Below are 17,732 nucleotides of genomic sequence, written 5' to 3'. Positions count from 1 at the left end.
CCAGCCCTGCTCTCTCTTTCTCTAAAATAATTAATCTTTTTTTTTAAAGTGAGACTACATCAAACTTCAAAGCTTCTGTTACCTGAGGGTGCTCAGTCGTTAAGCGTCTGCCTTCAGCTCTGGTCATGATCCCATGGTCTTGGGATTGAGTCCTGCATCAGGCTCACTGCTTAGTGGAGAGCCTGCCTCTCCCTCTCCCTCTGCTGTTCCCCTGCTTGTGCGCATGTGCGCTCTCTCTCTCTCTCTCTCTCTCTCTCTCGCTGTCTCTCTTTGTCAAATAAATAAATAAATAAAATCTTAAAAAAAAAAAAGCTCCTGTACACCAAAAGAAACAATCAAAAGAATTTGTCATTTTTTTTTACAATAGCCTGTTTTAGTGATATAAACATAAAAATATTTATAAAAAGAAGGCTTTTCCTTTTTATTCACATTTTTCAAAATCTTATTATGGGTTTTATGACCTGGTTACATACAGCTACATCTAGAAGACTTTTACCAATTTCTGGTGCTACTAGAAATGTAAGGTAAATTATATCCTGTATAACTTAGTGGCATGATTTTATCAAATTTTCTTTTTTTTTGAATTTCGGTACAAAATAGAAACTCATAGTTGCTTTTATGTGTATTTTCCTAATTCTTACCTTTATTAATCTTAGGAATTTATAGTAGGATATCAAATACAAATTATAGTACAAATGGTAATAATTAAGTTTTAAATTTTTTTCTAAGTTTTTAAGGAATTGAGTAAGTACTATTTATACTGTTCTAAAGTTTTCCCTTTTCTTCTTATCCAGGTTTTTTTTTTTTTTAAGAGATATTTTATTTATTTATTTATTTGAGGGAGAGAGAGAGAGCACAAGTAGAGGAGAGAGGTAAAGGGGGAGGGAAAGCAGACTTCCCGCTAAGCAGGGAGCCTGGGGGCTCTATCCCAGGACCCTATGATCATGACCTGAGCTGAAGGCAGACATGCTTAACCAATTGAGCCCCCAGGCACCCCTCCCTATCTAGTTTTTTTATTTGACCTTAACCGTAGTAATTTACTTGCATTATGGGCTAATAGTATGAAGCCCTGAAAAGACCCAGAATATATTTAGAAATTTGTAAGGAAAACACTTGTTTTTTCATATTTTGATTCTTTCAATTGAAAAGCAAACTCTATGAGATTTATTTGAAAATAGAGTTATTTATATAGTTTAGGGTAGGGTGTCATAATAATATATCTAAAAGAATAATAGTTTATAAGCAGTTTTCACTCTTACAGTCTTTAAAATCTGGTGTACATTGTGATTATTAACTGCTATTTAAAAAAGTACCAATAATTCTTTGTGTTTCATCTTGGCAGATGGTATACTGTTCTCTGACAGATTTTCAGAAAGCTGTCTATCAAACAGTATTAGAAACAAAAGATATGACTTTGATACTTCAGTCTTCTGAGCCTTGTAGCTGCAGCAGTGGCCGGAAAAGGAGAAATTGTTGTTATAAGGCAAGCATTTCTGGGTGGTTATCTTCACATCTTGCTTTTGATTACATTGTTCTCTATTCCAGTGTCAGAGGTAAGGAGCAGATAAAATAACTTTCCCTCAGTTCTTTATCTTTAGAAGCCACAAGTTAATAAAAAGGAATAGTTTTCAAAAGTATTTTGCAATATCAAATAGTAGTCATAGCAAAATATAATATTCAAATATCTTCCCAATAAACTGGTTTTTCAGTAGCTCTCAGAAACTAGTACCTTCAATTTGATATCCTCCCTTTCAGCTTTTATTGAGAAGTAGCCTACTTCATTTTGAGATTTCATCTTATTCCCAGAAGTTTCTCAATAATAAACTTAATCTTTGACATCAGGCTTAAAATACTGTTCTGATAGATTGTTAATTAATCAAAATTGTGTATTAGTATAATAAAGTTTTATTTTTATTTAGCAACAAATATTAGTTTATATTTTTTTAACTTTCTATCTGTATTTCCTGCCCTTTTTTCCACCTCTCTGTTTTAGTATCAAGATATCTATCAAATATCCATGTACATCGAGGGACCCTGAATAAATATTTATCTAGATTGATATTTATTTCATCTCTCATTTGCTTTGCTGTTTTTTAACCACGTCACTTTTTCATAATAGCACAGTTTCTTCGGACACCTTGGAATATAAAGAAGAGGATAGAGAAGGGACAGTGAAGTATGACCCTGCCCCTGTGCCATTTTTTATTACCAGGAACCTCTTATGGCAGCATTCTCTATCACTGTGTATCATGAGGGTAGATGCTTTCTGGAATGAGGACTTTCTCCCCTCTTTTATTAAAAATATCACCAAAAGTATGAGTCTACATGAAGTGATTCATTAATTTTTTTACATAATGGCAGACCATCATTTTCTCAGAAGGTGTTGTGCCAGTAGTGACCAGATGATAAACATTAGTGTGAGCGATAGAGTTTATGAAGTCACTTGTTACATAGCCATGTTAGTCTCTTGCCTGTTTTTATTTTCTCTTTTTTCTGGTTACAGACCAATTCACATGGTGAAACAGTGAAAACCTTGTATTTCAGTTACCTTGCCGTCCTTCAGAAGGTAGCCAACCATGTTGCACTACTGCAGTCTACTGGCACCTCCAAACACCAGGTTTGAGTGGGCTTTGTACATTTCTTTATGATGCTATTTGGTATAAGGATTTTGTATTTGCTATAAAATGCCGTAGCCAAGTATCTTTAAGTTATTTTTGTATGCAGTTGAAGAGGAAACTAACTTGCTCATGTTTTAATTTAGGTGTCAAAGAAGTATATGCTCTTAAGTTTTTTAAAGAGAAAACTGAAGCCTAAGTCAAAATAATAACCGTTTTTTATTCCTCTGTTAGTGTTGCTGTATTTGTTTTCCTAACATGTTTTGATACAATTACTAAGTAAGCTATTTGATGAGTCAGTCACATTCCATTAATAGTGTATCTAACTTCATTTATCCAACCTACTGGATTAAAATGCGTTTACAGTAATCTGTATATTAAATATTAAGAATATATCCCAAGTTGGCGAAAATTAGCAATTTCAAAGTTTAGAAATAAATACAATCATATACTTTGATCATTTCAATTGTATCTTATTCTAGAGCACACGTAAATAAAAAGAAATCTTTAAGGCTTATTTTTTATTGTTTTTTAAGTCTTTTTAAATATAATTTTATATTTTCTTTTTGTGTTACAGTTTTCATGCTGTTCAAATATAATTTTAAAATCTAATAAACATTTAATATTGTTCTTTGATAGTACTGTTTGCTCTTTGGGAAGTATTTGAGTCCTTGACTTAGAGATTATAAAAGAATAATGATAAAATTATTAGTCCTATCATTTCAGAACTCATCAAAGCCATATATAATTAACATTATCACTTTAAGTTTTTCTAAATTATTAGTCTGACTTAGAGAAGATAATATCTTCAAAGTAATATATTCCTTCTAAATCGAATGTTTTCATAAACAATCTCAATTTATATATATATATAAATGTGTTCGGTTGAAATTTCTTTTCTTCTATCTTTTCCTCCTAAGGAAACACTTATCAAAAGAATATGTGATCAGGTATTTTCCAAGTTCCCAGATTTTGTGCAGAAAAGCAAAGATGCAGCTTTTGAAACCCTATCTGATCCAAAATACAGTGGGAAAATGAAGGTAAGTACTCTTCTTTCAGGCTGCACACACATAAGCGTGATACACAAAATATTTATCAGTGGTATGATGGAGACACTAACTAATCAGAACAGATACCCAATCAATCAGAAGAGACTGTGGCCAAAGACAACTGATGTAGCCGTATCAGCATTTACTAGCTTACAATGAACCATGCATGCAGTAGGTTCTCAATTAGTACTTACATCAAATATACTTCAGACTTTCCTTATTGATTTATGAGATGTACGCCCTCCTAAAAATGTATGTTGTTTGCCACATATATAATAGCTTAGCTTCAAATGTTTAAGGAGATTATCTATCAGAAATATAAATTCTCATTCCAAATACAAGGATGAGGATAGGCAATAGCTCAGAATTAGAGAAAGAAACTTCTTAAGAGTTCAAGGTAGACAAGACCTCTATGTCTAGACTGAATTTTCTGCCAATCTGTATTGGAAAGTTGCTAAGTGTCAGTTGTAGCAAGGGAGCATTTATTGTACACTAGGAAACTGACCTGTAGATGCTGTTCTACTGAGGGAGGGTGGGAAAAATAAGGCTAGGTTCTCCAGTCATGACCCAGGCCTTGGGACATTGCCTGTGACAGCTGCATGAATTGCTGATAGCTTCCAGCCTTTTTGCAGTCACTTTGTTTAACTCTTTAGTAACTATAAAGAATCTTTATTTATGGATTCAGAGATTATTACCAAACAATTCCCAGCATTATAGTTTAATTAAGAAGAAAGTAAGTTATTTCTTTTGGCTAAATAAATAAGCGATTTTAAGTAGTCAGGTGGTCATTTTCTTAGAATCTTGGAAATATTTTTAGCAGTTAATCTATATAAACTCATAGTTTAGTTTGCTTGGACCTCTAAATTCAATGAAATAAAATAAAAACCAAGATTACCTTAAAAACTTGCGTATGTATTTTTTTATTGAGATAAAATTGACATATAACTATGTTAGTTTTAGGTGTATAGCATAATGATTTGATATGAGTATATGGCAAAATGATTATCACAATACATTTAGTTAATATCCATCTCCACACATAGTCTTTTTTATTGTGATGAGAGCTTTTAAGATCTACTCTCAGTAACATCCAAATATGTAATACAGCGTTGTACATTCAAATATGTAATACAGTTGCTGTACATTACATCCCCAGGACTTACAACTGGAAATTTGTACCTTTTGACCACCTTCACCCATTTGCCCGCCTTCACCCCTGCTTCTGGCAACCGCCAATCTATTCTCTGTACTTATAAATACAAGCATTTTTTTTTTTTTAAGATTCCACATATAAGTGAGATCATAGGGTATTTGTTTTTCTTTCTTCTATTTCATTTAGCATAAATGCCCTTCATGTTGTTGCAAATGCCAGGATTTCCTTCCTTTTTATGTCTCAATATTCCATTATATATGTATATATCACATTTTCTTCATCCGTTTATCTGTCAACAGGCATTTAACAATTTTTTCCACGTCTTGGCTGTTATAAACAATGTGCAGTAAATATGGGGGTGCAGATGTCTTACTGAGACCTGTTTCATTCTTTTGCATAAGGCTTCCCAGTACCATTTATTGAAGAGACTGTCTTTTCCCCCATTGTATATTCTTAGTTCCTTTGTCATTAATTAGTTGACTATATATATGTGAGTTTATTTCTGGGCTTTCTATTTTGTTTCATTGATCTGTATCTGTTCTATAATAGCATACTGTTTTGATTACAATAACTTTGTGGTATAGTTTGAAATTGGGAAGTGTGATGCCTCCAGTTTTTTGCTGTTTCTCAAGATTGCTTTGACTATTTGGGTTTTTTTGTGGTTCCATGCAAATTTTAGTATTGTTTGTCATATTTCTGTGGAAAATGCTGTTGGAATTTTGATGGTGATTATACTGAATCTATAGAAGCTTTGAACAGTGTGGACATTTTACAACATTAGTTCCCAACCTATGAACACTGAATACCTTTTTATTTAATTGTGTCTTCTTTAATGTCTTATAATTTTCAGTGTACAGGTCTTTCACCTCCTTGGTTAAATGTATTCTTAGTTACTTTATTCTTTTTGATACAGTTGTAAATGGGATTGTTTTCTTAATTTCTTCTTCTGATATTTCCTTATTAGTATGCAATGAATTTTTGTAGACTGATTTTGTATTGTACAACTTCATTGAATTTATTAGTTCTAACAGTTTTTTTGGTGGAGTCTTGAGGGTTTTCTGTATATAAGATCATGCTATTTATAAATAGGAAGAGTTTTTCTTCTTCCTTTCCCATTTGAATGCTTTTATTTCTTTTTCTTGCCTAATTGCTCTGGCTGGGACTTCTAGTACTATGTTGAATAATAGCAGTAAGAGGAGGCATCCTTGATTTGTTCCTGAGCTTGGAGGGAAAGCTTTCAGTTTTTGTCAGTGGGTGTTATGTTAGCTGTAGGCTTGTCATATATGGCCTTTATTATGTTGAGGTGTATTTTCTCTATACCCACTTAGTTAAAGAGTTGTATATTTTTAAAATAAGTCTGTGTTAGTGAGAATATTCTATGATTTATTATCATAATAAATAATTCAAACCTAACAATAGTAAATTTCCTAACAATCTTTCCTAAGAATAGTTAATCTATTTTTATCATCCATTTTGCTGACTTTATTTTTAAATAAAACAATGTAAAAAGCTCAATTAATTTGGATCTGAGCACTTATTATCCCCTTGTTTCCCAGGCCAGAAATCATGGCCTCCTATGAAAACTGTATTATCTGTTGTTATATATTTAAATTGCATTTTTTATGACTCTTCACTAAAAAGTTACTCTTGATATTAAATGAATTTTATAACTCTAATTTTATATTCTTATACTCAACATATGATTTAAAATGTACTATTGGAGTTGTCTGATTAAAATAATTATTACATTTAATTTTTGTTATGCTTTTTAGAAAGGAAAAAGCAAGCATGAATTGTTGCTAGAGGCTGGGTGGGTGTCTGTATATGTGAAAGAAGCCTGTAATTTATTTGTTTGTGAGAGAACACCAACAAGATGGAGACTGATAGTAATAATCTAGGGTTATATTCTTAAGATTGTGTATCATCATCTGATTGTCAACATCATCTGATGATTTAGTGATACAAAATGTTAAAGCATATAACCTATTGCCTGTGGGGAGGGTTAAAAAATCCAAGTTGCATGTATGTCTTGAATTCAGGTGATACTAGTTCTGCTTTTCTTATTATTCATCAGCCTGCAGCTGATGAATAATAAGATTTATTACATTTGTTGATGTAATGCTTATTGTACCCTTCATGCCCTCAAAGCTACACTCATGAACTCAACCTCTTTCTCTTATATGTGAAGGTCTTTTTTCTTTTTCTTTTTTTAATCTCAACTACTATTCCAATGGATGGTCACAAGTTGAACTTACTCCCCTGATAAGAATCCTCATTTTCCCTTCCCTTGGGAAATACCACAGGGCCACTTACTGTGAGGGAGTGGGGAAAAAGACTCAGGAAACCCAATTTAGTGCTGTTGAGATCATATAGGGGTCATGTTCATCTCTAGGCCTGACTAATTTGAGAAGAGTTAGGCCCAAGATTTCTTAGCTGTGAACATTGTTATTTACAACACTCCTTGGTATTTACCCAAATGAGTTAAAAATCTCACGCAAGAGCCTATACCCAGATATTTATAGCAGTTTTATTTATAACTGCCAAAACTTGGAAGCAAACAAGATGTACTTCAGTAGGTAAATAGATAAATTGCGGTATATTCAGACAATAGAATACTATTCAGTAATAGAAAGAAATGAACTATCAAGCTACAAAAAGACACGAGGCACTTTAATTGCATATTGCTAAATGAAAGAAGCCAGTCTAAAAGGCTACTACATACTGTATGATTCCAACTATATGACATTCTGGAAAATGCAAAACTGTAGAAAAAGTAAAATGATAAGTGGTTGCCGGGGGTTTGAAAGGAGGGATGCATAGAGAGAGTACAGGGAATTTTTAGGGCAGTGAAACTGTTCTGTGTAATACTGTAATGATGAATACATGTCATTGTATATTTGTAAAAAATCATGAAATGTACAACACAATGAATGAACCCTAATGTAGGTAAATAGACTTTAGTTAATAATAATAGTTAATGATTTAATAATAATAATTAATGATTATATATTAATAATAATTTATTCATTCATCAGTTGTTAACAAATGTACCACCCTAATGCAAAATGTTAATAATAGGAAAAGCTGGGTTCAGGGGAGGGGCAGAAGTGCAAGATGGGGGAATGGAGTCTGTGGGAGTTCTCTACTCCATTCTTCTGTAAATCCAAAGTTGCTCTAAAAAGTAAAGTTTTTTAATTTTAAAAAGCTAATGTATTATGTGAAACTCTAATGCACATACTTTATATAGAATCAGTTGTTTTATTAAAAAATAAAGTAAATGCAAAGCTTATTTTGTAAATAAATGCAAAGCTTACTTTGTAAGTTCTGTGAGTATTTAAATTATGTTTACCTGATCTGTGACATTTTTATTCACCATTTGATTAGTTATCTGAGTACCTTTCTTTTTAACTCTATGGCTTTTTCCGAGGGATTGGACGGCGGGGGTCAGAGTTAGCACAGTGTCTTCTCTTAGTCGACTATTGAGTGTTTCTTATATTGCTTATAATTTTTATGTTTCTTATGTTTCTTATATTGCTTATAATTTTTTATTTTAAGTTTAAATGCTTATCAGTGAATAAACAAAATTACTGAAGTGTTTGTTGCATAATTCAGAAAAATTTTAAGTTCAGTTCAGAAAATTCCTTTTCTTTCCTTTGTGGATTACTTTTCCACAGTGTTCTGGAACTGTCATTGCCAGACGTGGAAATGCCTGTTTTAAAAATAACAGTATTACTATTATAAATAGGCTTTGGATTATTTGCTCCATCCCTAAAAGCACTGTGTATGGGGGCAAATTATTGACATTTTGAGGTCAAAATCAAATCTGGAATTCAGGGCTTACTGTAAATAGAGAAGCAGAAGGGATAAAATGAGAAGAGGTGTATATGTGACTGATTATTTTAAGAAAATAAATATCAAGACTTTTAGAACTTAAATGTAATTAAACACATTTTATTACATCTATCTAGAAAAAACTTAAATATTTCCTAAAAGGAATGCTGTTCTGTAATTTAGTTTCTGAACATATTGTAGGTATAAAGAAAGTGTGCTTTAGAAATTAAATTAATTCATTTAAATGCATCCCATAATCTAAAATGCTTCCTTTTTATTAAAACCAGATGAGATGAAACAAAAGTCTTTGGGAACCTTACCTCATTATTGACAATATGATGATGAATAACATCTCATGTAATATCTAATACTTTATTTCTCTAAGTTGGCAAAAATGAAGGAAATTAGGAAAGAGGAGTGAGGTTATATTGTATAAAAATAATTTTTAAGAAATTCTCAAGTGATGTTTATATGTATAAAGTGTGCTTTTAGTTGGAACTGTTTCACTGGTGGTTGATTTCTGTGGTTCATTTGCAGGTCCTTCAGCAGCTTTTAAATCATTGCAGGAAAAACAAAGATAAAATACTTCTTTTCTCCTTTTCCACCAAGGTGAGTTTCTTCTGAAGTATATTCGTGATTGGCCCAGCACTAACTCTGAGGCACAAAGCCCAAGAGACATATGTGTCCAGCCACATTTTCTCTCGTATACATACTATAGGAAATGATAGTGAGATAAGCAACTTTTAAAACAGAAGACGCTTAAATCTCAAAGATATCAAGGTTATTATCAAATAGCAGATTCAAAGATAGATTTTTAATTCTCTGTTGATGTTTTTGCTATAATTAAAATATACAAGACATTTAAGAGATTTTAGAACCTGGAAAATAGCACAAATAATGAAAGTCATTTACATAAATTGGCCAATATTTTTCTTTTTATTTAGTTTTAGTTTAAAAAAATAAAGTTTGATTTCTTTTTGTTCCTAAAAGGTTGATTTTTTTCTTTCTTTTATTTTTTAAGACAAGCATTGGTGAACTTTAGAGTCAGTTTCAGGATAATAGGAAGAAATACATGAGCCAGAAGCCAGGAAAATATTTGTTGCTCTTATAATTGTAAGAAAGAATTTGTAAGCAGCAATTATTAATACTTAGTAAATCTTATCTCTATAATTGTACGAAACTTATTACACCATGAATTTGTCTTTGCCTTTCTTCATATCTTTTCTGTAGTTGCTTGATGTTCTGCAGCAATACTGTATGGCGGCTGGACTTGATTACCGACGACTTGATGGAAGTACGAAATCAGAGGAAAGACTCAAGATTGTGAAAGAGTTCAACAGTACACAAGACGTTAACATTTGCCTAGTATCCACAATGTAAGAAAATAAAATTTGATAACTTGATTTTTATCTAATTGCTTTTAAGATTTAGGGTAATTTAAAAATCATTACTGGATTAATTTTCAGTGGTTATGCTTGTATTGCTTTGTTTTATTTGGCTTTAAGGAGAAGCAGCAAAAATGCTGTTAATTATGACTGAAATAACAGTATCTTGAGTTTTACCTAAACTTTTCTCTCAATTTTCTTATCATCACTGAATTCTCCTTATATGTCTAGGTTTATAAAGATAACAATCAAAAGAAATGGATGTTTCCTCCCAGGAATTTTCTGTGATAGTGTTTTTATTCATGTCTTGTGGTCAGAACAGCCAGACTTAATTGAATAATCAAGTTATTAATCATATAACTGAGAATCATGTGTAGCAGTATTTTTAAACTGTGCTCAAGGAGCCCTAGAGAGCCCACTGGGCTTAGTGGGCCTGGTACTTCCTCCCTCTGTCTACCTCATCTCAACCACGGCAACTCCACATTAATAGGTTTTATAGAAGTTAAGTCAGTTCTAACACCTATTTATGAATCTCTCAATAAAACCTTTTAAAGAACATATACACTTTAGAGAAAGAGTTAAGCCAATATAAATACCTAAGAAGATTAATCCCTTTTTGGGGGTAACAAATCCTTACTTTGACATCTAATATGTAAGTATTTTATAGATCTGCCCCCACTGTCTTTCAAAAAGAATTTCAGAGGACTTTAAAAACAAACACGTAAAATGTAAAAAGTCAACACAGTAATTACTTAAAATGAGGAATAAAATTATGTATACGATGAGTGAGCTGTTGAGATCTAAGTTATTCTCATATTCTTGCAATGAAGTCATAAGGAGAGAAGTTCTGGATTCTCATTTTCCTATGAATGAATCAAGAAATACTTTCTCACATGAGCCCTTCCTTACCCACAGAGCATTAAATTACATAGAATATTGTTTTCAGCTAAGTTTTATAAAGTACACACAAGCATTCTTAATTTCCTATATAATAAACATTTTTAATTTCTTAAATAATGTTTTTCAGAGTCATAAATGCCTTCAACAACAGTTCAAATAGTACAGAACTTCCCATGACAAGCAGTCATCTCTCACTCCTTTTCTGCTCACACCATCTAATTTGATGAGGTTTGCCAGAAAGCTCCTAATTATCTCTTTATATTAGAAATTGTTATTTAACCCATTCATTGAATTTTTAAAGACCGCATTTTTCATGTTTAAAAGTCCTAGTGATATTTTTCAGATCTGCCTGATTATTTTTACTTATATTTTGTTCTTTATGGTTTCTAGCCTTCCTTTTATTTCTTTAGTAATTTTAATTATTTTTTTTTAAATCTCTTTTTGAATGGCATTTTTTGCTCTACCAACTCCTGTACTTGGGGCTGCTAATCCTTCTGTTTATTTTTCTCTCGGCTCTTGCTTATAGGAGATGGTTTCTTCACACATTTTGTAATTTTTTATTTTGAGCTTGTTTACCGTGGGGCTTTTTCCCTCTGTTTTAGGCAGACGCCATGCCAGCCGCATAGGGATGGGAATCCATGTTTCTTGCTTGGCTTCTGTTGACATCCTAAGAGTGAGGCACGTCATTAATGTTCGGTACAGCCTCCACTGACATCACAGAGGGGATTTGGTTATAGCTGAGTGTAAATGAACGTCCCCAGCTCCTCAGTCTGTTTTCTCTGACACCCTCTGGGTGTGGATGAGAGGCACCCCATTAAGGCAAGGGTGGAGATCTAATCTCCTCACTCAGCCTTTACTGACCAGTTTGGGAGTGGGACCATAGATTTTTTTTCCCATGGTGTTTACAATAGGCTGGTTATTATCTAACATTTTGCGGTCTTAAAAAGCTATACCTTTCCTGATTCTTTGGCTAAAGGAAGAAGGCTTTTCTTGGGGCTTTTTTGTCTCAACTGTTGGCATTTCCAGTATACTGGTTTCTTCAGAACCCGGTCTAGGATTTTTAGGCAAAAAGACAGCTGGAGAACTCATTGCTGTATCATTCCTTAGTTCATATACTCACTAGCGTGTCTTTGTTCTCTCTACTTTTCTGAGTCTTATGTTTATTTTATATATGATGTCCAGGGATTTTTAGCTACACTTAGAAGGAAGAATAAGAAGTGTATCTACTCCTGTATTGACTTTTAAAAATGTGTATATTGATTTATTTAGCTGGACTATACTTAGAATTTTTAGAATGCATGTTAGGAAAATCGTATAGCATAGTATTTGAATAGCCAAAAAATGACAAAAACCAGCACAACCTACTTACGTGGGCTTTAATGGTCAATTTTTTTAAAGGGATATTCTAGAATGGTAGAAAAATGATATTCCATAGCTATTTCGGTTTTGGCGTGTTTGTGTTGTAATCTTCTTATTTTTATGATGCTAATGCAGTATTGTATTGATTTTGTTACAGAAACCTGGCACAATTGAATTAGAGGGCAACAATCATGTTTTTGCTATTTTAATATGCCCTTTTCTGGTTCCTCTAGGGCTGGTGGACTAGGCCTCAATTTTGTTGGTGCCAATGTTGTTGTATTATTTGATCCTACTTGGAATCCAGCCAATGATCTTCAGGCAATTGACAGGTATAATACTGACAAAATTTAACAAGTACTTTTTAACCTAAAATTACTCCTTTTTGACTCTTTTAGATTGCTCCTATGATTACAAGACAGAGAAAACCTTATGAAAAAAAAATTGTGTTTAAGATAACTCCGAATCTGAATCCAAATGGCAGCCTGATAATAGCAGTTGATTTTCTGTCCATCCCAAGATTCCATTATTATGACAGGATTGGTTTAAGAAGGAACAAACCCATAATACTGCAGGAAGAGAGGGAAGGTCACTACTAGTAGATCAGAAGTTTTGAGAAACTCCTAGAAGACAGAAGGTAAACAGAATCTGTATGATCAAGAAACCAACAGAGAAGAGCCACAGTCCGAAGTCGGTAGGAGAGCACAGAGAAATTTCAAGCTTGGGGTCAGCAACTATAGGATGTAGAAAGAGACCAGATGGAATTGTTGTGGGAAATTAATTAATGTGCTAATCCTAAAAGCATTTCCTCTCCTACCCTCCACATATAAAGAGGGCTTGGCCTACAACAGATGCCCCTTGATCAAAGGTGAAAGATTTATTTCATAAATTTTATAAATAAGTGGGGAATTAGACTGACAGAAGGTTTTTGCAGTGAACATTAGGACCAGTTCATAAAGCAGAGCTGAACCTAAAGTAATCTCAGATCTCTGTGGAACAGAAAAAGGGGGAATTATTAAATAGACCTGTGTAGCCATTTGGAAATCCAGACCAGCTTTCCTATGCAGTCCATCCAGTTCCTCATTTGTAATTATGAATGAAAAATTAAGAATTATGAGATGGGGGTGCCTGGGTGGCTCAGTTGGTTAGGTGACTACCTTCGGCTCATGATCCCAGGGTCCTAGAATCGAGCCCCATGTCAGGCTCCCTGTTCAGCAGGTGAGTCTGCTTCTCCTCCTCTCTCTCTTGCTCATACTCTCTCTTTCAAATAAATAAAATCTTTTAAAAAAAAGAATTATAAAATAGTTTAATAAAAATAGTTTAATAAAACCAGCAGTATGAAAGAAAAAGGCCAAGATGAGAAACAGACCCTGAAGGAAATAAAATAAGAATGGGACACCATGTAAAGAAGTGCATAGAAGAGAAAAATAGAAATTCTTAGATATTAGGGGCACCTGGATGGTTCAGTCCATTAAGCATCTGCCTTCAGCTCAGGTCATGATCCCCACATCAGGCTCTCTGCTCGGTGGGGAGTCTGCTCTTCCCTCTCCCTTTGCCCCTCCCCCTGCTCTCTCTCTCTCTCTCTTTCTCTCTAGCTCTCTCTCAAGTAAATAAATAAATAAAATCTTTAAAAAAAATAAATTCTTAGAAATTACAACTATGGCCAAATAATTCAGTTCAAGGTCTAAGTAATAAAGTGGAGAGGACTGAAAGTGGAGATTGATATGGAAAATAAAAGGAATGATTATTTTAGAACACAATGACAGGGCAGGAGAGAAAAAAATACACATAGTGGTGATATTTCTAAATTCCAGAGATAAAGAAGGGGGCTAAATGATGCCAGTGTGAAAGAGGGAGAGAAAATTATTTATAAAACAAAGACAAAAAGAAAAGAACAGGTTACCAATAAAGAAATAAAATCACATTCATTTCAGCAGAACAGTTTGAAGAACAGACTTTTCATCTGCATTATGGAATTCTGGAACACAACTGAAGTTGTCAAAGTGACAAAATTCATATGATGATATCTGCAAGAAAATAATTTTGACTTTGTAATCAGTAGCTAAAATATCAGTGTGTGAAGGAAAATAAAGCAACTCTCGACATCTAGGAACAAAGAAATTTATATTTAAGTCTAAATGTTGATGGTTTAGTTGAGAGGCTTAATGCAGTTTTAAAGAAAGAATTCTCAAAAATATGAAAGGATGGTATGAGAAAATTAATAAGAGGGGTGCCTGGGTGGTTCAGTCAGTTTAATGTCTGACTTTGGCTCAGGTAATGATCTCAGGGTCCTGAGTCGAGCCCTTCATCAGGCTCTGCTCAGCAGGGAATCTGCTTGAGATTCTCTCTCCCTCTGCCCCTCTCCTGGCTTGTGCTCCCTCTCTCTCTCAAGTAAAAAATAAATAAATAAATAAATAAATAAATAAGAATCAAAAACTAAAATTCCATAAAATTTCAATAAAACACTGGAGGTGGGGATAATTGTGTTAGAATTTATATTTCATCAAAAAAGAATTAGAATATCTTAGTTTTCAGATTTATGCCAAAAATTGTTTTTAAATTTTAGCAAAAAATTTAAGGGCAACAACTAGGAGAGTTGGGCATAATAATCACTTGGTTCAATTTTTAAACACAGATGTTCAAGCTCCATCCTTCTGGTATTCGAATTCTGTAGGTCTAGTGTGGGAATCTACAGTTTCCACTTTAAGAAATTCCTCAGCTTGTACATCAAAGGACAATAGCAACAGAGTAAAAAACAACCCACAGGAGAAAGCACTTGCAAATTATACATGATAAGGACTTAACATTTAGAATATATAAAGAACTTCTAAAATTCGGTAACAAGAACCAGAAAATAAAAACCCAATTTAAAAATAGGAAAAGGACTTGAATAGACATTTCTCCGTAAAAGATATACAAATGGCCAATAAGAACATGAAAAGGTGCTCAATATTACCAATCATTAGGGAAAAGCAAATCAAAACTACAATGAGATATTAGTTCAACCCATTAGGATAATTTTTTTTTTTTTTTTTTTTTTTTAAAGAGAGCTTGTGTGTGTGAGCAGGTTTGGGGAGCGGCTAGGGAGGGGGAGAATCTTAAGCAGGCTCCATGCCCAGCCCAGAGCCTAGGCAGGGCTCAATCTCATGACCATTAGGATAACTATTACCAAAAACAGATCAGGGCACCCAGGTGGCTCAGTAGGTTAAGCATCTGCCTTCATCTCAGGTCATGATCCTGGGGTCCTGGGATCAAGCTCCACATTAGGCTCCTTGCTCAGTGGAGAATCTGCTTCTCCCTCTTCCTCTGCCTGCTGCTCCCCTTGCTTGTGCACCCTCTCTCTCTCTCTCTCTCCTCTTCAAATAAATGTGTAGAATCTTAAAAAAAAAAAAATAGAAAACAAGTCTTGGTGAGGATATGAAAAAATTAGAACCCCGTGCATTGCTGCTGGAAATATAAAATGATGCAGCTGCTATGGAAACAATAGGGTGATTTTTTAAAGATTAAATATAGAATTTCCACATTTTGAATTGAAAGCAAAAACCCAAAAAGATGTTTGTACAACCATGTTTATAGCAGTATTATTCACTGTAGCCAAAAGGTAGAAGTAACCCAAATGTTCACTGATAGATGAATGGATAAACAAAATGTATTCTGTACATAAAATGAAATATTCAGCCTTAAAAAGGAATGAAATTCTTTGTTTATATTATAGAGTTACAGTTGACATACAGCACTCTATAAATTTAAGCTATACCATAATGGCTTGACTTACGTGTATTATACGATGAGTACCACAGTTAGTTTAATTAATACCCACCATCTCATGTAGCTTCTAAAAAACAAAAAAAAAAAAATGAAATTCTGTTAAACATGCTACAACATGGATGAAACTTTAAGACATTATGCTAATTGAAATAAGCCAGATATATAAAGACAAATATGGTATATTTCCACTTACATGATTATATCTGGTATAGTCAAATTCATAGAGACAGAAAATAGAATGGTGTTTATAAGTGGCTGGGGAAAGGAGGAAATGGGGAGTTACTGTGTAATGGGTACAAAGTTTTTGTCTGGGATGATAAAGTTGTGGACATGGATGATGGTAATGTTGCAAAACAATGTGGATTTTCTTAATCCCCCTAAACTGTATGTTTAAAAATGGTTAAAATGGGGAGAGCATGGGCGGCTCAGTTGGTTAAACATCTGACTCTTCATTTTGGCTCAGGTCATGATCTGAGGCTTTTGAGATTGAGCCCTGTGTCAGGCTTGCTCACACTGGCATGAAGCCTGCTTAAGATTTTCTCTGTCCTTGCCTCTGCCCCTCTACACCCCACTTCAGTGCATTCTCGCTCTCTCAAAAACAAAACAAAACAAAAGAAAAAACAAACAAAAAACCCCCACATGATTAAAATGGTAAATATTACATGTATTTCGCCACAGTTCTTTAAAAACTACCCATGGGCATCTGGTGCTCAGTTAGTTAGGCATTTGACTCCTGATTTAGGCTAAAGTCATGATCTCCAGGTGGTGGGATTGAGGCCTCCATCAGGCTTTGCACTCAGCATGGAGTCTGCTTGTGCCTCTCCCTCTGCTTTGCACCCACCTCCCCACCCCTCACCACTCATTTTTGTGCACGTGTACTCTCTCAAATAAATAAAATCTTAAGAAAAAAAACCAACCAAGGTGATTGTGATACAATTGATCCCCAAATCCACTTAGAGAAACATTGGAAATTAGAAGTAAAACCAAACAGAACTTCCAAAATAATTTTTTTTTAAAGTCGCTGAGAAAATGTGATTATTTCAGTAAATGATTAGAAATATGAGTGAGAGGGATGTGCAGTGAGATATGTGCAGTGAGAGGGAACGAAACTAAAAAAGCATGGCAAATACAAAACATAAAATAAACTGTAAGAAATAAGGCCAAATATAAATATGAATGGGCTAAAACTTCCTTATTTAAACAAACAAAAAAAGAAAGTTAAAATGAAAAGTTAGATTCAGGTCTATGCTTATTACTACTATATATAAAATTGAAAAATACATAGAAAGTTAAAAATGAAAATATACTTAAAAATCTAATTAGAGAGAAAGTAACAAAAAGTAAGAGTGGCAATATTAATATTAAGCCATCAAGCTTCAAAGCAAGATGCATTAAGGAAAAAAATAGGGAACAATCCAAGAGGAAAGTATAATAGCATTACATTACAAAGCCAAAAAACTCTTTTATGATGAGAAATGGACAAATCCACAATCATGATGGGAAACTTAATATCCCTCTCTCAAAAATTAATGGATTAGGCAAAAAAAAAGAAAATACATAAATTATTTAAATAACAGTTATTTAGCCTTGAATTTAATAAATGTATATAACCAGATTACAACTGAAAATACCCATTCTTTCATTTTAGAGCATACTTTTAAATGACTATATATCT

At 33.4% G+C, this 17,732-nt stretch overlaps 1 protein-coding gene across 4 annotated transcripts in view; it reads left to right on the top strand.

Moving 5' to 3' along the window:
- The window catches only part of ERCC6L2 (ERCC excision repair 6 like 2), a 128,678-nt gene that overhangs the window by 55,106 nt on the left and 55,840 nt on the right, over positions 1-17,732 (top strand). For all 4 annotated transcript variants that reach the window (XR_004380637.1, XM_032840485.1, XM_032840484.1 and 1 more), the window contains 6 exons: positions 1,343-1,483; positions 2,504-2,617; positions 3,536-3,655; positions 9,186-9,257; positions 9,879-10,024; positions 12,526-12,621. Coding sequence is in view for 3 of the 4 variants with exons in the window: in XM_032840485.1 (XP_032696376.1) it covers positions 1,343-1,483; positions 2,504-2,617; positions 3,536-3,655; positions 9,186-9,257; positions 9,879-10,024; positions 12,526-12,621 (689 nt within the window). In the remaining variant the exon portion in view is untranslated. The remainder of the gene's footprint in view (positions 1-1,342; positions 1,484-2,503; positions 2,618-3,535; positions 3,656-9,185; positions 9,258-9,878; positions 10,025-12,525; positions 12,622-17,732) is intronic.

This window comes from Lontra canadensis, unplaced genomic scaffold (assembly GCF_010015895.1).
Source record: "Lontra canadensis isolate GAN:19392208 unplaced genomic scaffold, GSC_riverotter_1.0 scaffold113, whole genome shotgun sequence".
Taxonomy (NCBI): Eukaryota; Metazoa; Chordata; class Mammalia; order Carnivora; family Mustelidae; genus Lontra; species Lontra canadensis.
The sequence above is the reverse complement of the archived record's forward strand: the minus strand, read 5'-3'. Positions and strand labels throughout refer to the sequence as shown.